This window comes from Cyanistes caeruleus, chromosome 2, assembly GCF_971803275.1.
Source record: "Cyanistes caeruleus chromosome 2, bCyaCae1.hap1.1, whole genome shotgun sequence".
Classification (NCBI taxonomy): domain Eukaryota; kingdom Metazoa; phylum Chordata; class Aves; order Passeriformes; family Paridae; genus Cyanistes; species Cyanistes caeruleus.
The window spans coordinates 15,259,419-15,281,323 of NC_141702.1; the positions used below are offsets into that span (position 1 = coordinate 15,259,419).

Genomic DNA, 21,905 nt, shown 5'->3' on the forward strand with positions numbered 1-21,905 from the left:
CATTTCTATACCTGGAACAAAGGTGCAGTGGGTTTCACAGATAACATTTTCACCATCACCAACAGAAAAGGAGGAGCTGCAGAAAGACAGGAAGGGCCAGAAAGGAGTGATACAGCTGAGACAGTCACTGCAGCAGGGAAAAGGTACAAGAAAGAAGTTTGGGGTTGCAAGGAGAGAGCTCAAACCGTGGTATGGTCTTGCAGGCTTTCTCTGTGCTGTAAAATGATGTGTGCTCAGCACTGAGCTCAGACCACAGAGCCAGCCAGCACAGACAGCTCACAGCCATCTGTGTCATACCATGCAGAACAGGATGGCAGTACACAACCAGGATCCCAGTCTGCCCAAGAACTGATGGGGCCTGTGCTCCTCCCTCTGTGTCAGACCTGCAGCCTGTGGCACGCCAAAAAGGGACAGGGGCAGTGAGGCTGGTGCCTAGGAAGCCACAGCTACAGTTTAATTACCTGGTGTCAGTGTAACTCTGCTTTTGGTCCATCCTTTGCTCACAGAAAATAGGACACTAGATCATAGGTAAATAATAGTATGGAAGCAGTAGCTGTGCCCACAACAGATTTCAAGAGAAACTTCTTGAATTAATGGGTTTTTTAAAAAAGGATAATTGCACTATAGAGATCACTTTGCCACATCTCAGGGAGTGAATGCTGACATCCAACCTGACATCCAGCTGAAGTATTGGAAGGTTTGTTTTCTTTTCATGGTGTTTCTCTATAAGCATCATCAAATCACAACTGCTTTGAAGGACAAAAAAATCATTCAACTTGCCAGTATTTCCTGCCAGTAAAATAGTTTTCTGGAATTAAGCAGGGTTCTGGAGTCTCTTACTCATAATTTTGGAAACTACCCTCCTGTTCAACACCTGCAGCATAAAACAGGATGGCTGACAATGGCTTTTGAGCTGACACTGTTAGTCTCCATTAATAAACCAGCAGAAGGCTATTACTTTTAACCAAAACACTACATTATTTATCTAACAATGACAAGTGCTACATGCTGCATTTTGCACTAGCCCAAAAGGAACAAGAGAGCCTTGCTGAGACAGTGCCTCTACCCCAGCAAGGGAGCAGCAAGGAGGGCGCAGCGACCCTGGCCTGGAGCTGTGCCAGAGGAACCTCATGGAGCTGCCCACCACATTTGCCTGCTGCCTGGCACAGACCACATCCACAGCAGGGTTCCCCTCACCTCACTCTGGACACAGGACATGGCAATTATTTGCACAGAGTGAAGTGAATTAATGTGGGCAGTGATAAGCAATAGAAAAGAAGTTACTCTGAACGCAGGAGATGCTACAAGAGAGACAATTAAACCTAAGGTATTCTTCCCATCTGGGACAAATTCTCCCAAGAAAGGGTATGCTCCAGCTTCCCCAAGTTTTATGCACGTTTTAAGATGTGCCCATTGCCTCCTGTACACATTAGCACATAAAAGTTATCAATTTCCTTCTACATCTGAAGGCTGAAACAGACAGTGGGAAAGGCTGCATTTGACAGAGGATTTCAGGACAGCCTGGACTGTGAGATGTGGCTGAGGCTTTGCAGCTTCCTCCTCCCTGGACTGTCTCACCATTTCCTCAGCCTGCAGGTTGCTGGGTTTTGAGTCATGATTTACTCTTGCTGCAGACGTGGAAGCAATTTGCCTTCTCACAGCCAGAGCCTGCCTGCCCCAAGCTGCCTTGCCAGACGTGAATGGAAGGTAAACAGGCAGATGGGCTCACAGATTAAACTTCAAAACCGGTCAGATTTATCCCTGCAGATGAACTCAAGCCAGAGGCAACCCTGGGGCAGGACTCAGCTCATGAGATGACAGATGAAGGATGTTGAGTTCAGCTTTCACAGCTGGAAAGGGAAAGTTAGCCAGAGCTGTGGCCTCAGCTGGAAGAGCACACCAAGTGTGCAACCACCCCTCAGCACGGGCCACCTGGGCAGCATCAGAATGGATTCACTCTTCCAATGCCCACACTTGAAGAGGATCAGTGCCCTTTGGTTTGCAGGACAACTCCAGCTGGTGCTCAGCCCACGGTTTGGCTGTACAACCACATGGGGTGGTGTGTGTAACGAGCAGTGCCACTCGGGCTGCAAGATGAAGCATTAAGCCAATAGTCATGCTTGACCACAAATCCATTGTCCTTTATAAATTATTCCATTTCGTGGATTTAGAATGGCTTCCAGACAGAAAGGCTTGCCCTCAACAATGCTTGTGTCAGTAAAGGAGTAGCTGGGAAGGCTTCCTTGTATGCAGGCTGTTTCCTCTCACTGGATGAAGCTGTTCCAGACTCCAGCCCCATTAGGATGTGGACTGAATGCACGTCCTGGCAGCACAGAACATCTCAGCCACATCTTGGGTCTAAGGAAAAGCACAAAGGTGAGCACAGACTGTGAAATCCATTGTCATGTTTCACATAAACAAAGCCAGGGAAACAAAATAACAATCAGAAAAAAAAAACAAAACAAAACAAGTATTCTTGGGAATATAACTGGATGTTCAGGAAAGTCCTTCTTGGAAAATAGTAGTAGGGACAGGTAGGACATCTTCCCCTGGGAGACAAACGCATTGTGGCAACCTGCAGAGCCCAGGGGCCAAAGTTTGTGCTGTTCTGCCAGAGCATTAAACCTGCACCTAAGCTTTCCCTTCCAGCTGTCCTCCTGAGAGGGAAGCAGAACCATCCGTGAGATCTCTTTTCCCCTTCCTCACACTTGCAAGAACGATGTGCTCTTCTGTGGACAAAGCCTTGAATGACTCCCTGAGGGCTCTGCCTGCAGACACTGAGCCACCTTGCAGTGCAAGGCTGTGACAAAAAGCTGGACTCATTACACCTTCTCCCTTTCTGCTGGAAATAAACATTCCTGCAGTTCAGGAAATGGTCAGAGGGAAACAGCAGAGGGAAACAGCATACAAGGAAGCCTTACCTACATAAAAATGTAGGTAGTTGCTGCTGCTGTCACCATCACTGAACACCTCCTTCCCAGCTGAAACTGGAAGGTAACACCCAGCCTGCCAGAGCCACTTCCCCACCAGAGCAGGAAGAACTGGGGCTAGCACAGCCACCCTTTGAGTTAAATTCTTGTCTCTGCCTTATTTCTAGCACTCACTCCATGAACAGCTTGTGATGCTGGCAGCACCCAGCACATCCCTTCTGCTCACAGCTGCTGGAGGGCGGGCTGGAAGTGGTGTGGAGCTGGGAGCACTTGCTCCCAGAGAGCAGAGAGAAGCCCCAAGGCCTGGTGGGGGTGTGCACCTTTTACCAAAAACATGAGACAAGCGGTGTAAAATCATAAACAGGTTAGCACTGATCAATTTACAACAGGATCCAAAAAATCCTGCCTTCACAAGTAAGTGGATTAGCAAACCCCAAAGTCTTCCACTGCCCTAGACACACAACCTAATCCTGAAGGATTTACATAGTTCTGGAATGGATACCTATGAAACCTGAAAATCCATGATTTTTTTTTTTTATAACTAAAAACCAGTCACGTTACATACATTTTATTTAATAAAAGTTAAAAACATGTACAAAAATGCAGTTCCATTTCCTTAAAATATAGGCTCAAAATAAAAAGACTGAACAGTAGAGTTCAGGCAGTAAAGTGCAAAGACAGCAGCTATGCCAGTCATGCTTAATCCATAAATAACCCTTACACAGCAGGAAGGAACAGACAGAGCAGACACAGCCACACCGCGGCACAGCTATTCACGCACATCCACAAGAGAATGAGCCACACATCCCAGAACAGGCTGCCAGGAATTGTAGGCCAGGTACACCCAGACAAGAAGGAAGCAGTTGCTTTTCCACATCGTGACACACACACATGACACACTTTTAAAAAGTCTGTACTCTCCAGTCCACCGTTGTCCTCCCCGTAATGCAACAAACATGACAATTTATATAATTATGACACGAGTTTCCAAACTGTTTTCTCAGGTGAGCACCATAAATGGTCAGTCAGTAAAAAAATGAAGTGCTAAACCGGCTAATAAACTGAGACAGGACATGCTTCCCCTGGTTCAAAGCATGCAAAAATAGCATCCAAAAGCCAGACTTCTAGTTCTAAGGGATTTCTGAGAAAAACAAAACAAAACAAAACAAGATCAGCAACATCTCTTTGTTCACCACAGAAACTTGGAAAACTGGGTAGCAACAGAGAACAGCAACACCACAAGGATGCACTTCACCAGGAAAAGGTTCCAAGCAAGCCCTTTAGAGAGTCCAAAGCAAGGTTCACACACACGCTCACCGGCACAGGACACTGGAGTCAGTGGGATTACAGCACGTGTCAGTGAACAGGGTGTGGGCCTTCATAAGGTCAGGCACAAAAACTTCAGTACACTTACCACAATACTCCAATTTAGTGCAGTTTGAAAACTTACTACTGTTAATTATAGCTATAGACTTTAGTGTAAAAAATAATGACAATCTGCTTTAACTGAAGCAGGTCTCTGCCGATTTCCTCGGCCAGTTGAGGTCAGCAAGTCAGCACTTACATAGATGAGATCCATGCTTTGCCCACACTGGGAAGCAAGACCAGCATTTCAGAACAAAGCAGTAAAAGACAGACTGCATTCCTAGTTATCCACAGCTGACACATATAGGAAAAAGAATCCTCAAGGCTCAGCTAAGCTTCAGTGAAGGAATGGCTGAAGGGAAAAGAGCCCAGAAGGAATAAGCACCCCAGAAATATTTAATTCAGGAGGGGAGCTGTCTCCCAGCAAAACACCTGGTGCTTTGCTCTAGTGTCAGCTCTGCTACAGTACATACACACTCCTCCCGTGCCAGGGGAGTGGAGCAGTCCCATTGTGCTACTTTGGGCACTTGGTTACTGACACCATGCCATTACAACACAGCACTCCTGCAGCCACTGGCTCCATTTCTTAACTATCACTACACCTTGTGTAAAAGAAAACCCATTCAACAGGGAGAGTGTATTGTTTAATAGAAAAGGGTGATTTTATACAAAGTACTGTGGAGAAGTATAAGGCCACATGAAGAGCATCATCAAGTTGACATGGTGGCTATTTCTTAACTCAAGACACAGTTAGTACTTCCTCTGGTGCATTGATAACAGATAAAAGAAAGCCTCGAACAATTTCCTATAAGGTGCACGAGCATCCACAATACAAAAAAAAAACTTTTTTATTTCTCCTCTACTCAAAAAAATATAAAGAGAGACCCACTAATTTTTCATGGGCTATCTTGCCATTTTTGCATTTTTCAGTTTATTTTGATATGTCGGTTTAGGAGGACCAAAAATAAAGCATAATTTGTAGTGTTTGTGCTTTTACCTCCATCAGAGCGGTCTGGCTCCTCCAAACTTTGCTCCAGTGGAGTGTGGACCTGGGAATGCTTCTACCAACAGCCACATTGGCTTCTACTTGCAAAGGGTATGAATTCATAAAATGTTGAGGATTTCAGCACTTGTATTCTCAAATAAGGTCATTTGGTTTGTTTTGTTTTAAAAATGACTGAGTCACTTCGATTTCCAATGTACCTGCATAAGGAGGGTGTAAGAGCACTAGCCCATTGCAGGATCAGTATTTGCAAGTGTGAAAACACCAACCAATATGAGTTATCAAACAGTAAGTGTTTACAAAACACTCTGAATGCAATAGTTTAGGTTTACTGAAAAGAGTTTCCAAAACTCTGGGTCTCATCCAGCACAGCCCTACTAATGCAAGTAATTTGCCTGCATAACAAGACCAAAATGAACAAATACAAAATATATTTGGTATAGAAAATAGTACTATAAAAATTAAAAACCACCCTGTTTTACTGTCCATCAAAATATTAACAGCAAGCATTACAAGTAACTCTTTTTAACCTATTGCCAAAATAATTTCCAAGGAGTTATACTTTCCTGAAGTGCTGGTGATTGCAATTGCCCAAGTACTGAAAAAAAACAAACAGGGAAGGGACGAGGAAATACGATAGATTTCTCACATAACACTATCAACAGAGGACCTAAGCTGCAGGAAACTAAAGTACACACAAACACGGGGAAAACAAAAGCCATTGCCCATTCTGCTGTTGCCATCGGAGCTCTTCCTGATCTTCAGAAAGTTTGCAGGGAAGGTGCTTCTTCACTCTAGCCCTGGCAGACAGGTGATGGCACGGGGACGAGCATACTCAGAGCGCTGCTGCTCTTGGGTTTCTCTGCTGTGGCAATTCTGCTGAGTTTGCCAACCTCTGTCTGCCAGCTGGGAGTCTTCTTGGTGGTCATGTGGCGGCGGGTGTGCTTCGTCAGGTGATCGCTGCGCATGAAGCGGCGCTCGCACACCGGACAAGAGAACTTCTTCTCCCCCGTGTGCGTCCTGCGGTGCCGTGACAGTTCATCCGAGCGGGCAAACTTCTTGTCACAGCCGTCCCAGTTGCAGCTGAAAGGTTTTTCTCCTGCAGGACATAAAGGAAGCATATGTCACTTTTGAGAAGCTGTGCTGCAGTCTTATCATAAAATAACTAACTTATAAAATCTGCCTTGCAGAAACCAGTGAATTCCACAGAACTGCTCATTTGTGCGGTCAACATAGGATTACGCTAAAGTTCTGTTCCAGAGAAAAATAATAGGTGTATCATTTCTACTTATTTCCTTGTATCTCTCTTTAAGTGTTCTTTAATCAAGTCTGGTTTTTCAGTTGTCCAAAATTCCAGTTTAAAGAAACAGAGCCTTCATAAAGCTGCCTCCATCCACTGACTGAACTAGAAGCAAGCCCCTGCCGCCATCCCCGTGTATGTGCATCTCTCTGGCTGCACCATGTCATCCAAAAATACTGTGGGCAAACAGGAAGCCTGGAACGGAGCCTCGGGGTCCTGCTGCTCCCGTGATCCAGAGCCCCACACAAACACACACCAGCGAGCACTGCCGAGGCAAAGCCTGCCCTGCCAGCCCCGCACAGACCAGGAATGGCAGCAGTCAGCAAGGCTGCCCACGTCAGCTACTGCTCATCGTGGGCCATGCTGAACATCCCACCTGTCCTCAACAACCACAACTGCAGCTACTGAGCAACTCCCACAGAGCTCCAGATAAACATCTACCACGTGGCCCAAAGTTATGGGGACTCTTTGGAGCAGAAGAGAAAGGACCTGCAGAAAGGAAGCCCCACAGGAGTGTTCTTACAAGTACGGAGAGTAAAGTCTGTGTCTGCTGGATGCGCCATCATCCAGACAGTCGGTATGCAGGGAAAAGGCAAAAAAAGAAAGCAAGCTGAACTACTCTTCCTCCTGATCCTGTAATGGGAACTGGCTAGTGAGGGGTCAGTGTGTTTCACCTGCCATTGATGTCTTAATCACGATACAGGGGCACACACATACACACACACACACACAGGCTCCCTATGGATCAACACAAAGCAAGCCCCTTGCTGATAGTCTGTTTATCCTGGAGCACTGGGTTTAATTCAGCAGCCTCTCAAGCCAGAAACAGAACCACCATTCTACCTCTGAACTATGATTTACAAGAATTATCAGCTTCATGTAGAGGTTAAGCTCCTTCCCCAAAGGAACAGTGAAGACAAGCTGCCAAACTAATGCAAATCCTGTCACGCAAACTGACATCCAATAAACCAGTGACTGTGGGTTAACAGCAGGTAGGGGAAAAAAAGTCAAGGAAAACCAAAAATAGACAGAATCCAATTCCAATACCAATTTTTCACAATGCCTATCCTTTAACATCAAAAATAATCCCTGAGAACTCAAAGTTATTTCTAATTTAACAAGCTCCCAGAACTAGGAAAAGGGTAAGTAAAACATATGTAGACTGTTTCCACACTGACCCAATTTATGGAGCAAATCAGTTTATGTTAATTACAATTAATTTTCATTTATCTCTAAAATTCCCCTCCTGTAACTGAAGAAACCGTTACATTCCTGTAGGAGCTCTGCTTCCTAACACAGCAGCCCAAAATCTCAATGCATTCCCATTTAGCCTAAACAAAACTCTGGGATAATAAAAACAAAAAAGCAGTTTCTGAATGTCTCTCTTCTTTTACTCACGTAACAATTAAGACAAACTACCTGTACTTTGTTTTGCTTACACCAGACCTCCCTGTGCTCCAAAACAAGGGACTTGCACAATTCATTTCAATCTAGTCCAGATGGCAGGATTCCACTTAGACCTAAACACAGGCACACGGATGGCAAAGCTTCACTCCAACTAAAGCCTGTGAAATTCAACTAACACTACAGGGTCAGCTGAGGTCTCAGAACAAAGTATGTCTTGTTTTGCTTGTCCATGGAGCATGAACATTCCTTCCATCCCCGAGATGAGCAGAAGCTTCCCCATCACCTGCTTCTTCCCTTTCCCACCCACCTCCCACAAAAAACGTGCATTTCAGCACCCCCCCCAACACCAGCCAGCGCCAGAGCCCCCTTGTACGCACCGGTGTGGGTGCGAAGGTGGGCTTTGAGGTGGGAACTTTTGAAATAGGTTTTCTTGCACCCCGGGAAGTCACAAATGTAATTCCTCCGTCTGGAGAAGTCCATCTGGGGGGCGCAGGTCTGACCAGAAGCGATGAACACGGGAGCAGGGGCGAGGGGCAGTAACTTGGTGCTGCCAACAGTCACCACGGTCTGTGGGCACTGCGGTGTCTGTGTGACAGCGGGCTGAGGAAGAACCAACATGACAGTCCCCTGAGGCACAGAAGGTCCCATGAGCACAGGCTGGGAGAGTGGGGCTGTCTGCGGTAAAATAGGTTTCATGGGAGTCGGGAGTGCTGGAGTTGAAGGCTTGACATAGGCATTGATCATGCTGCTTTGTCCATTTAAAGGGATCATTTGACAGAGAACCTGGGGGCTTGAGACAGAGGCAAGTGTCACTGGGGTAGCTCTTTTTTGCAAGTCATTGTCACAATTCTTTGGTAAGTGGGTTTGCGGTGAAACAGGCCGGACTGGTAGTTGCCCTTTATTGGTCACAATATCACTGGAGTCATGTGCACACGGCTGATGTACTGGAGAGGTTTTGTTGACTGAATCATCCACAGCACACGTGTCCTGTGGCAGTCTGGAATGTTTTCGGTCATCCGCTCCACACCAGTCTCTGGAAGTGCTGTAGCCTGAAGTTACCTTTGTTTTCTCTTGCACAGCAGGAATGTGATGGTAAGCAGAACTATCACCTGTGTGACGTATGACGCTTGTTGCCATGGCCCTGCAAGGCTGAGGTGCAGAGGATTCAGAGATCACTGGCTTCTGACTGCACTGCTGCCCCACGCTGGGAACAGATGGCTTGGTTATGGGGGAGGCACCGGTCACTGATGTGACTGAGCAGGCAGCTGTGTTTGCCATGACAGTCCTTGGTTTGGAGTAAGTGACTTGCGAGGACAGGAGCGTAGCTGCCGACATCTCAACCAAGTCAGGGCTGTGCGGAGGAGTCATGCACTGCAAAGAAAACCCACACCACTGTGGATCAGTGTAATTCCATAGCATAGTTTTCCCCTATCTTTACTCTGAAAAATAAAATTACATTTCCTCTCCCAGCACCTCAGAATGCACCTCTCAGGACAAACTGAATAAAGCAAACTGCTGTGGTTTAATCCCAGATGGCAACCAAATCCCATGAAGATCACTCATCCTCCATCCCCAGATAGATGGGAAGGAGAATCAGAAAAAGCTAAAACCTATGGACTGAGATAAGAACAAGTTAATAATACAAATACAGGAAAATACAATAATAAAAATATTAATTGTAATAAAAAGGCAGAAAAAAATAGCGAGAAATAAGTCCCAAGAGAAACAAATAATGCACAGTATACCTGTTCACCACCCACCTGGCCTGACCCCAAGCAGTGATTGGCCCCTTCTGGTCAACTCCCCCCAGTTTATACACTGAACACGATGCTCTATAGTCTGGAATATCCCTTTGGCCAGTTTGGTCAGTAGTGTTCTAGCCATGCTCTCTCACAGCTTCTCCTCCTCACTGGCACAGCAGGAGATACTGAGAAGTCCTTGACTTAACTGTTGCTGAGCAGTGTTTACTCTAAAACATCAGTGTGTTATCAACGTTATTCTCATTTTAAATCCCAAACACAGTACTGTACCAGCTACTAGGATGAAAATTAACTCTATACCAGCTGAAGACAGGACAATATCAACCCCATATTCTATGCCATTTACATCATGCCCACACTTTTTCAATATATCCCAATTAACCATCATTATTTTTCCTCTCTTTTGATAGAGGTATCATTCCCTTAGACTACTGCCATCCCTCTGAAACATCTGTTAAGTTCATTCATGCATCGCTTTGGGTTCCAATTCATAGCAGTTCTTCAGGGCAGGAGAGGTGGTGTCTCTCATGTTGGATTGCTGCCTACTGAAGTCAGTTCTCATTCCATCACTGCTGTGTTTGTTCAGTTTCATCAGTTTGTTCTTCATTAATCTGGGTGATTCCTACTGCAATACCCTTGATGTTGCATGTAGCCAGCTCAACAGTGGTGACATGAGTGTTAATGGCAATTAACAACCATACAACCCAACTGTGGCTATTCTCACACAGAACCAGATCCCCTGGAAGCAAACTTTGGACTTCCCTATCCTCCCACATTCCCCACCAAGTGCACCCAGCTCCTTGATCAAAAGCAATCCCGTGGATGGTTTTGTCTTTGCCTGATGCAGGAATAACTCAGATTGTTTTCCCCAGAAGCTTTTCCGTGTGCACTACAGGGACTTTACTCCCTTCTACACTATGTACAAGTTTTGCTTGAGCACAGCTGGCCCAGCTGGCAGATCCTCTAGTGCTGACTGCCCAGGTGACCTTTGCTAAATGTGGATCCCATTGTTCAAAGGTCCCACCACCCACTGCTCTCAGTAACAGTCTGTTCCATCATTCAAATTTCCTGGAGACTGGCACATGATAGGGCAGGTGATAAACCCACACAGTGCCATGCTCTTCAGCCCAGGTGTCTGTGAGGTTGTTTTGGAGATGAGTCCCCTTGTCTGGCTCAATTCTTTCTGGGGTGCCATGCTGCCATAAGACTTGCTTTCCAAGGCCCAGGACAGTGTTCCAGGCAGTGGCATTGGGCATGGAATAGGTTTCCAGTTATCCAGTGGTTACTTCCACCATCATAAGCACACGGTGCTTGCCTTGGTGGGTTTGTGGGAGTCCATCTGCCAGGTGTCCCCATATTTATATTTCAGCCATTGTCCTCCAAACCAAAGAGGCTTTAACTGCTCAGCTCAAACAACTGAAGTGTATGTTTCACAACTATGGATAGCCCTACAGTAGTGTCCATGGTCAAGTGCACCCCTCGATCATCACCCCATCTACATGTTGCATTTCTTCCTTGATGGCCTCAGATGTCATGGGCTCACCAAGCAGTAAATAATTCACTCTTGTGAATCTTGCCAATCCAGATCTGCCTGAGCCACTTCAATCTTAGGAGCCTCATCCACCTGTTGGTTGTTCTGATGTTCCTTGGTGGCCCAACTCTTGGGTACATGAGCATCCATGTGACATACCTTCACAACCAGGGTCTCCTCCCAGGCAGCAGTATCTTGCCACATGGCAGCAGCCCAGATGCGTTTACCTCTGCTCTGCTTCCATCTCTGCAACCACCACCACAGGGCATTTGCCACCACCCATGAATCAGTACAGAGATAAAGCATTGGCTGTTTTTCTAGTTCAGCAGTGTCTAAAGCAAATTTTCACCTCCACAACTCAATTTACCTTCTCCTTCAGCAGTTTTTGTAATTTTGTAGGATATGCCACACAGCCACTTTCCATCTTCAATGCTTTCCTACAATACAGCAGGAATCATCAAACATGGCATATTGCTTCTAATTTTTGGTAACTTATATAATAGTCTCTTCAGCATGTCATCTTCTCGTCAGGTGGCATCCCAGCAATCTGCTCTCTTGTTAATTCCAGGAGTCTTGAAAGTAATTGTGACGACTGAGGTTTCCTATTTGAGCACCTAGTGTGACCAGCAAGACCCGCTGATTCCACACAGCATCAGCTACGTGATGTGTAGGAGACCCATCCTCTGCACATCCAGCCCAGCCCCAGAAATCAGGATGCCAGGGGACCTGTGCTTCAGACCAGTCACTCCCAAAGCAGCTGCAACCTCTCTGTAAGCTGCCAATACCTCTTTTACAGCTGGAATACAGTGGGCTTCGGACCCTCTGTACCCTTCACTCTAAAGCCCTAGAGGTTGACCCAATTCTCCCCTGGTGCTTTCTGCCAGAGGTTCCAGGTAGGGCCATTTTCATTGGCTGCAGTGTACAGAGCACATTTTTTATATCTTGTCCTGCCTGGACTGGCCCAAGGGCTGGGGCAGAGTTAATTTTCTGCATGAATTATCTCCTGTTTAATTTGTTCAAAGGCTTGTTGTTGTTCAGGGCCCCATTTGAAATCATTCTTCTTCTGGGTCACTTGACAGAGAAGGCTGACAATCAGACTGTAATTTGGAATGTGCATTCTCCCAAATCCCACAATGCCTAAGAAAGCTTATGTTTTTCTTACTAGTTGGTAGAAACATAGCTGTTATTTTGCTAATCAAATCCATTGGGATCTGATGGCATCCACCTTGCTATTTTACTCTTAAAAACTGGATCTCTTGTGCAGGCTCCTGGACCTTACTTTGTTTTCCGGCAGCTTTCAGAGATATCTGTACTGTTTTCTTCCCCTTCTCAAAATCTTCTGCTGCTGTACTGGCCACAATGGTATCATCAATATATTGCAAGTGTTCTGGAACTGGATCAGTCCATGGCAAATGGACTGGAATGGTCTGTCTGGGGAGGTGGTGGAGTCACCATCCCTGGATGTGTTTAAAAACAGACCGGATGTGGCACTCGGTGCCAAAGTCTAGTTGTGGTGTTAGGGCAGGGGTTGGACTCGATGATCTTGGAAATCTCTTCCAACCTAGTTTTTCTGTTATATTTCATTGAAATGGTTCAAATTTTTGCCACGTGGGTTGGGCACACTGGCTTTGTCTGGATCTGTGGGTGACTGTGCCTTGCTCATGTCCTAATAAACCCCCTCTGGTACAGCTAATTACCTCAGGTACCAGATATCTCTCTCCACAGTAGCCCACCTGCCCAGGTGACATAATTTCTTTCCTGAAGATATACCTTTCCTTCACACTTGACCGAGCTGCCTCCAGAGGCTGAAGACTTGTGTCATTTTTCCAATCACCTCATCAATGCTGTCTTCCCTAGGAAGTCACCCCAACTGCTTGGCTTCCCTATCTCCTTATCCAGGCTACTAACCCCACTGGAGCAGCCAGGTGATAACGTGTACACCTGCACAGCAGCTGAAACCTCTTCACATGTCCCACAGATCCCTAAGGGATAGGGATTGAGTGGTTATCTCTCGTCCTGCCTCTTCCTCCATTCAGTTTTTGTCATGGTCCTGCTTCATCCTCCTTTACTAAACGAGCTTTCATGGACATTTCTTCTTGTGTATGAGAACAGCTGATAATGGTACATGCTCATCCTCTGACTCAGCTGCATCATCCCTTGCTGGGGTCTGAGTAGTCACACGTAGTCATGATGCCAGGGTCTGGGAAGCCATAAACAGTTGCTTAACCTTAAACAAGACCTTAACCACATTCACAGTTCCTGGTCATTCACAGACCGTGCTGGTTTCAGGATATTAAAAATTTCCAAAATTCCCATGCCTGGAGAAAAAGAACATTATGTGTGTCTTCCATGCAGGCTGGCTCTCCTAGGCAAAAAAGGCAAATGCAGTCACTATTTGCAGTTTCTAATAAATGATTCCCCAAGTACAAAGGTGGTGGCAGAGGGGCTGAGAGTATGAAAATCAGATCAGTTTCAAGGCCAGCAGTTCTGTGCTATCATAATCCAGTGTTACGAAGTACAATAAAATGATAAGCTTAGCCCAGACCCCAGAGATGATACCACAACACTACAGCAAGTAAATTGTTACATAACACAATAACTCTGATAGCAAATAATTCAACACTGTGATCAACAGCTAATAAACTAATAAGATTAATCCTGGTAACAAATTTGTTTCAACACGGTCTGGTCAGATCCGTAATGGAGGAGAATCAGAAAGATAAAATCCACGTGTTGACATAAGAACAAGTTAATAATTGAAATAAAGTAAAATACAGTAACAACAATTGTAATTATTATTACAGGGAGAGACCAAAAAGAGGGAGAGCAGTAAAACCCAAGAGAAACAAGTGGTGCACGCTACAATTGCTCACCACCCATTGACCAGTGCCCAGGTCCTTCCCAACATCACTGGTCATTCCAGTTTTTATGCTGGGCATGACACTCTATGGTATGGAATATCCCTCTGGCCAGCTCAGATCACCTGCCCTGGCCATGCTACTTCCCAGCTTCCTGTGCACCTCCTCACTGGCAGAGCATGGGAATTTGAAAAGTCCTTGACCTGGGGTAAGCACTGCTCAGCAACAACTAGAACATCAGTGTGTCACCAGCATTATTCTCATTCTAAATCACAACTACTAGGAAGAAAATTAACTTTATCCTAGCCAGCACCATGACACTACATTGCCTTATCTCATGGCCATTCTGATTGTGCTCAAAAGCATATTAATAAAAGGAAGGCAATGAGGCAGCTGTAAACCTGCATAAACACTGCAAGTATACTCACTGAACCACAAAAAAAAGTATTTCATTTCTTTCTCCTCAGTATGGGCACAGCTGTAAGAGGCTATAAGCGGAATAAACAGACCAACAATAGATAGCAATACCCTAACTTTCCATTTCAAGCTCCCAGCAAGCCCTAGACTTTTTCTCAATGGTTACTTCATCATCTCATGGCTCCTTTTTAGATAAAGACAAATAAAACTGTTCTGTCCCTTCTTATTCATCCATTTTTCTCTATGCTGATTCCCTGCATCACCTCTCCTTCCTCCTATACCAGTGAAAAATATCTCCTGTGCTGCTCAGGAGTGTCAACACTGAGCAGCAGGAGATACTATGGCAGCTGCTTGTCAGGCTGCCCTTATCTCAGCCTCTTTCCTCTATTATTCCCATTTGTCCTGGCAACTGCATACTAGAAGCGTACTGAATGAAATGGGCCTTAACCATCTAAAACCTTAATGGCACCAAGCCCTTTTTTAATACCTACTTTTGTTGCAACATAAATTGAAACAAAAGAAAAAAATTTGGATTCAACCAACATTAGTCAGCTGAAGTAGACCAATGTCTGGAGAAATAACAGACTACATGTACAAACACATAGTACAGAAACTAATTAAACTACCTATTTCATAATGGTAATGTGTACTTTCTCTTATGACCAGTGAAGTATAATGTTGTCTGGGGCCTTTTTTTATACAATGCTTGCAGATAATTTGATGCCAAATCACCAAAGCTCACTCTGCCATTCTTACTCAAAGTGCTCCAAGAAACCTACAACAGTCATCTTGACATCCCTGTCATATCCAATAACTTGTCAGCAAGGGCTTTCACACCTAAATTTAACAAAAGCCTCTATGTTTGCTAAACCAGAGAAAGCAAAAAAACAAACTCAACAGGCTCACCTCACTACTCTGTGCGTGCACACACACAACACAGGCTGTGACAAAGGGACACCTGAGCAAGCCTGTCTTTTCCAGCCAAGTTAAAGCATTGCAGGGTTGTGACATCCAGGTGTAGGGCATATTTATTTTGTGTTCATGCTTTTCTTACCAGTGTCGATAGATAGTCCTTTGGTAATTCAGCCGTAGCCTCGGCGTGCATTGTGAAATCCCCAGAATCCGAGAAGGGCGTGAGGGGCCTTATCTTTAATATGTCACCTTTCTGCAATCTTTGACCCCAGGAGCTCATACAAACAAGGGCTTCAACAGCTTCAATGTCATTCTGCTCCAAGGTGCTGCAGGTAGACCTTTCGCTGTCATGACGCTGCCGTTCACGGATAGACTCATAGATGTCCACAATGTCAACCTGAGTGCAATCAGATTACTGGCTATTAGGACAAGTCAGAATACAAAGCTGACACCACCCACACACTGTCTGCTCACAATGAAGGTCAACTGAAACACAACCATGTTCATGGCAAGACTTTTACCAATTGGCCCAACTCTCACTCTCCTCCCAGCAGCTCATCTCCACATTCCCTTCTCTTAAAAAAAAAAATAAATAAGGAAGACATGTGATTTTCCAGGTGAAGAACAGATCTGTGTGTGGCTCACATTTCCAAGCTTACTTTCCTGGATCACACTGCTCTGAACAAACACATCCCATGCTTGCATACAAGCAAAAAAGGAAAATCCTGACTTTCAACCTTGTTTAGACGAGGCTGATTCCTGAATCCAAAAGACTATTCAGCACTAATCTCATTCTGGTAACATTTAGAAGATAAATTTCAGCTCCCAGTAAGATGCTTTAAGGTATGATCACTGGCTTGGAGTACTGCACACATAAAAGTATTTTAATCTTATTTTTAATAGGGAAGCCAGGATGGGGAAAAGATGGAAGGAAAATAGTCTTCAAAGTGCAGTAGGAACTGTTTGCATTGTACTTTAGAAAGCTCTGATACTACATAGGTGCTTGGTATTTAAAATGCACTCTGAGTAACATGAAGACAAATGTAATCATAATGATTTTTTTCTAATTGCAAGCATCACAGAATATTTGTGCATGCATGTGTGTTTGACTTCTCTGCAAAAGGATATCCAAACTTCACAAAGCTCTCACAGTGCTTGGCAGTGGCCCCAAAAGCTATCTAGGCTGATGGGTTATTACTCACATGCCAGCTCAGTCTCAACTAGGCATCCAGACTCTTCCAGGCTTTAAGCACACCAACTAACTTGAAGACTGGGATTTAGAAGTGTGGACCAAGCCTCTTGAGCCTACTGCTGTTACACAGAGTGTTTATATACTGCACGAAAAAGGTTTTAATATAAAAGGCAACACCACACCATTAGCATGGCCTCAAGCCCTAGAAGGAATTCTACTCATTGGGTGACAGCATGTATACTAAGTCAATGGGTTTTGTTACCGAGTTAAGTAATGTGGGATGATCCTTATTCAACAGTGTCACAAAGATGTAAAGCTGTGTTTACACTCCAGGGATGTGCAGGCAAACATGCTAAATGTAATAGATAAAAAATGCTGGTACTGCACTCACAGAGTATTTTCACCTAAAACACGAGGTGAACGATTTAATCATGTCACAATTCAGGGTCTGGAAGGAGTAAAAAGATTAACACCTTGGAGAAAGACTTCTAAGAATTTCCACTGAAAAACAATGAGAGGAAAACACAATTCGTGCCTGCAAGCCTGGATCTGAACTGCCTGTCACACCGGGGCCACACCAGGCAAGGCTCTGCACAGCAGACGGAGTCTGCCAGGGTTCTTCTAAGTGTGTCTGCAAGCAGCCAAGCCAGCAGGTTTATTTTTTCCAACCCTATGCTTCAGAAGAGCAGCTTTCCCTAAAGAAACATGAAACATGCCTCGTTTCCTCAAAAAAAAAAAAAAAAACCCTCCCAAATCTAAAAATAAACCCTCACAAGAAAAGCTCTTTCTGCAGACGAGCGCTGCAGCCTGGGCTCCCCGGCTGCTGCCAGAGAAATGGCCAACGCCGCCGGGCGCCTGTCCTCACATCACCCCGCCGGGAACTACGTGCGCGGGCTGCGGGCAGGACGGGGACGGCCAGGGACGTGCGGGGAGCGGGCTGCGGGCAGGACGGGGACAGGCAGGGTGGAGCCGGGCAGGGCGGGTCGCTGGAGGGAAGGATGGGGCAGGGGCGGGGAGCACGGCGGGTGGGCAGGGAGATGCGGGCAGTGCGGATCGCCCCCGGGCAGGAAGGCGCGGGCAGCGCGGGCTGCGGGGGGAGCGGGCGGGCAGTGCCGTGAGGGCAGCGAGGGTCCCAGCGCAGGGCAGCGCCTCCCCCTGCCCGCGTTCACCCCCAGCCGCTTCCCGCCCCACGGCGGCTGCCCCGGGCCGGGCGGTGCCACCGAAAGGAGGATGGCGCGAAAGGAAGGAGGAGGAGAAGGGGGCGGGGGGCAGCTCCCACCCTGCCGCCGCCCCCGCACGGTCGCTGAGGGAGGGCGGGCCGCCCCCCTTTCCCTGCAGGTGACCGGAGCAACGCCCGCTCCTGAGGGCTCTGCCCTGGCACAGCCACCCCGTCCCCGCTGCCCAACCAAGCCGCTCCCCGCCGGGTGAGTAGCGGTCCCTGCCGAGACCGCGACGGTCCCCGCACTCTGCCCGCCACCGAACACGTGCCCGCGCTGTACGGCCGCTGGGTTCCCACACCACCCCCTCTTCCCTCCTGCCGCCCGCCCGGTGCTTACCGCGGGCGCATCTCCCATGTCCGAGCAGGGCGAGCCGTGCATGGCGCGGCTCGGGCGGGCGGCGTTGGCGGCGGTGCGCCCGGGGAGCGGCAGCGCTGGGAGCTGCACGCACGCAGCGGCGGGAGCGGCACCCGGGAGCGGCACCCGGCAGCGCCGCCTCCTCCCGCCCCGCCCGCCGGGAGCGGCGCGGCCGCGCGCTGGGGGAGCGCTCCCAGCGCAGCCTGCGCCAAACAGCGCGGGGGGGCGGCCCCGGCCAATCAGCGCCCGCCGCGGCCCGCGCCCGGCCAATGAGCGGCGGCGGGCGGCGTGATCGCGGCGTGCCGGCGGGAAGGGCGGCGCGTGGGCACGGCCGGCGGGAAGGCGGGGAGGGGGCGGGGCCGGCAGGGGCGGGGGAGCGCGCGCTGGAAACTGGGGGAAAGGTCGGGGGCGGGCGGCGGCCGGGAATGCCCGCGCGCGGGGGGGCGGGGCCGCCGCTTTTCCCCTCCCCCGCGGTGCGTGCGGCGCGGCACGAGCGCTCCCGCCAAGCGGCCGCGTGCGCGGGGAGCGGCCCCGCTCCCGCCACCAGCTTTCCCGCCGAGGTACTGCCTCCCACATGTCATGGGGATGGGGTGGGCCCCCGCCCGGCCAGGGCACTGCTTTGCCGAATGGAGGATTTGGGATTAGAGATAGCCCTGAACCCCCTCCCAAAATCCGTGAAGGGTCAGTGTTGCAGATCGTTGGATCCACTGGTGTTGGAAGGCCTCCTTTGGGCCAGCCCAGCATGTGCCTCTTGAAAACCTCCGAGTCACAACATATGTTCTATTAAAAAATACATATTCTTCGGCTTTTCCTGTCCTAGCCCTTGTTTTCCTTATCCAGTGGCAGCTGAAGTGCATTGGGCCTGTGATACTCAGCAGGATTTGTGGTTGTACTGAGCAGCACTAAGTGCTGGAAGTGGCAGCACCGACCACAGCTAGGGCAGCTCCACATCTCAAAGCTTGGGATGGGACAGGAAAGACCTGGGTCCCCAAGGAGGGGTCAGACCTGTGTCCTCTGGGACAGGACAGATGTGGGTCCTGCAGGCCTCTTATAGCTGCTGGTCTTGCCAGCACTGTCCCAACCCACCCTGCCCCCTCCCTTGTGCCTCCCTGATACAGAATGTGTAAAACAAAAAAACATTTTATCCTGCTGAATTATCTCTATGTGTTCCTTCCCTGGTTTATCAAGATGTTACATCCTTAAGTGTCCACACAGAGAATCATCTTGAATCTCTGGGCTGCTTCTACTCTCAGTTTTGTTTTGCCACTGGGATTTATTTTTTCCATTGCAGCTCTTCTGAATCCCTGTCCTTCCCTGCTGTCTATGTAGTTTCTAAAGCTTCACCACACTGTGCTCATCCCTGCTCTCCATTACTGCACATTTCATGTGCTTTCCCAGCACTACCACTTCCCAGCCCATCAAAAGGCAAATTAAAAAGATCTCCCTGGCCAGCTCTCTGTGCAGTGCATAGGTTACCAGCAGCTTTCTCTCCATATATGCATGGGACCTGCTGTGCTGGAGCCCTGGCTTCCGCTGTATGATGGTAAGGAAAATGCTGATAATTTAAACTGCAAATTGAGTTCTAACATTAAAGAGTTTTGTTCGCAAAAGGAAACCAGTTGTGTGACAGAGAATGAAAAAAAACATCTGTGAAAATGCTATCGGTGACTAAAAAGCACAGTTCAAGTAGCACAGTGTGGACACAGGGTTTGTGCCTCTCAGTTTCATGGATCCTTAAAAACAAAACCTCTAGGGAATTGTAAAACTAGGAAATTACTGTTCTATTTTGCATGCTTTACAGTTCTGCTGTAGTTGGGAAGTGACTTGTGTTTGTCTCCTTGCTGCTTGTTGTAACACATGCAGGTTCTGCTCAAAGCACTTACTTGCACAGCCTTAGTCATTGACAGCAGAGACTTTTAATTGAGTAATAACAGCATCTGGAGGCAGCACAGCAGCCTCACTGGGGAAGAAGCAGTCACAGGGAAGTAGAGTAGAATCATTTCTCCTGACTCCCAACAGGGTGTTTCCCGTGTCACACACCACAGACTCTGCCTACGTAGTCCAAGCTCCCCAGGGGTCCTCACTACAGCTCATGGATGCAAGACCAGTTAAAAGAAGTGATGTTACAGGTCTGTACTCTGACTTGTGCTAAGGGGAAAATGTGCTTGATTATGTTCCCCTTGCTGAGCTAAAAATTACAACTAAAGTTTTTAAAATAAATCCTTGAAACTCTTGCCTAAGTCACCTGGTTTGCCTTTTTCTGCTGCTGGCAGCTGAGGCAGTGTTAGATGAGGAAGGAGCACCTTCATCCTTACAGTGAATATTGAACCCCATAAAGCCTGAGTCCCCAGCCCTGGCAGCCTTAGAGCTTCTCCTTCTCTCCTGACTCCTACTTCTCCCTGCTTTCTTTCCCTTCCCAAGGCTGCACCACGGTGAATAATAAAGCCGTTAACATGATCCTGCTTCTTTATACTTGTGCCTACACCCATTGATTTCCCCACGGGTTTCACCCCGCAGCACAACTTCCTGAGCAACGCAGCAGCGAGATCCTCGGGATGATCCACGCTGGCTGCAGTTTCCTTCCTTGGAGGTAGTAACCTGGAATAAAGGTATCCTCTGTACTCCATTCCAAAGAGCTCAGAGCAGCCTACCCATGTCAGTGACTGCAGGATGTCCCTGCCCTGCCTGGCTGTGGCAATGTGCTTTGCCTCCCAGCAGAGCCATCCTGCACCAGCCCCTCCCGGCCCCAGTGCTGCTGCTGCTGCTGCTCCGGGATTCTCTGGATCCGGCTCTCCGAGGACCATGTGGTTTTATAAAGGCCTGTTTAACTCAGACCGCTGGCAAACACTTCAGAGAAAAGCTTTCTTTGTTGGAGATAGACAATGCCTTTGTTCCGAGGTAGGAAGGAGCAGATGAAAGTGGCTGCAGTGGAGGGTTGAGAAGGCTCTGCTCTGGTTATCTTATCCTTTTGGCTGGGATGACAAGAAAGAATCAAACATCCCGTGTGAGTAGCAGGGAAAATAATAATAGAAACTGAAAACAACAAAAGGTCATGCAGGCAGCTCTCCCCCATTCCCTTTTTGTAGCTCATCATGTCATAAACCATTCAAAAGAGACTGAAGGGAGAATATTACGGGCTCAGACAGTTTTCCTAATATTTAACAGTAGTTAAAAATAGACCAAAGCAGTCTGGGTGCAGCTCTACAGTTACTGCATTTTGGCAGCAGCATCTGGTCTGGCTGCATACAGCAGCAGGCTACTGTAGCAAACACACAGAGCATAGCAAATGAGAGCACTAAATAAATATAGATAATTAGAATCAGAGCTGCCATGCAGGGGCCCTGAGAAGATTCATGGGAAGAAGTGAAAGACTGTCACAAGATGCATGTGGTGAGACTTGTGTAAGGATGCATCTCCCACCCCTCTGTGGTGAAGGACAGAGCAGTCAGAGCTGCCACAACCCCAGACTGTCCCAAGCCACACTTGCTGGGCAGACAGCAGGAGGAGAAATGCCCAGCAGGGAGGAAATGAAGGGGCTCAGCCAGGTGGTGTCACCAGCTGATGGAACCGGCAGCAGCAGCCCCTGGCCAAGGGCAGGAGCAGGACCAGAGGGATTCACCCAGGGAAACAGCAGAGATACAGAAGGTATTTAATGT

General features: G+C 47.6%; 1 protein-coding gene across 2 annotated transcripts; it reads right to left on the reverse strand.

Annotated features, from left to right (window-relative positions):
- Window positions 1–3,482: 3,482 nt before the first annotated feature.
- KLF11 (KLF transcription factor 11) lies at window positions 3,483–18,457 on the reverse strand. 2 transcript variants are annotated; one of them, XM_086875882.1, is made up of 4 exons: window positions 18,232–18,457; window positions 15,626–15,880; window positions 8,383–9,376; window positions 3,483–6,397 (listed from the first exon to the last, which is right to left on the reverse strand). In XM_086875882.1, exons 1-4 carry the CDS (start codon window positions 18,271–18,273, stop codon window positions 6,093–6,095), a joined length of 1,596 nt encoding a protein of 531 aa, XP_086732008.1. In that variant the 5' UTR covers window positions 18,274–18,457; the 3' UTR covers window positions 3,483–6,092. The 2 variants fall into 2 exon arrangements, with proteins under 2 accessions (XP_086732008.1, XP_086732009.1); XM_086875883.1 differs by lacking the exons at window positions 15,626–15,880; window positions 18,232–18,457 and adding an exon at window positions 11,664–15,130.
- Window positions 18,458–21,905: the final 3,448 nt, after the last annotated feature.

Coding starts and splice junctions, on each gene's coding strand:
- KLF11 (XM_086875882.1), bottom strand. CDS start 18,273: ATGCACGGCTCGCCCTGCTCGGACATGGGAGATGCGCCCGCG. Junction 9,377..15,625: donor AGGACTATCTATCGACACTG/GTAAGAAAAGCA, acceptor TTTTCTTTGCAG/TGCATGACTCCTCCGCACAG. Junction 6,398..8,382: donor CCACCTTCGCACCCACACCG/GTGCGTACAAGG, acceptor TATGTCCTGCAG/GAGAAAAACCTTTCAGCTGC.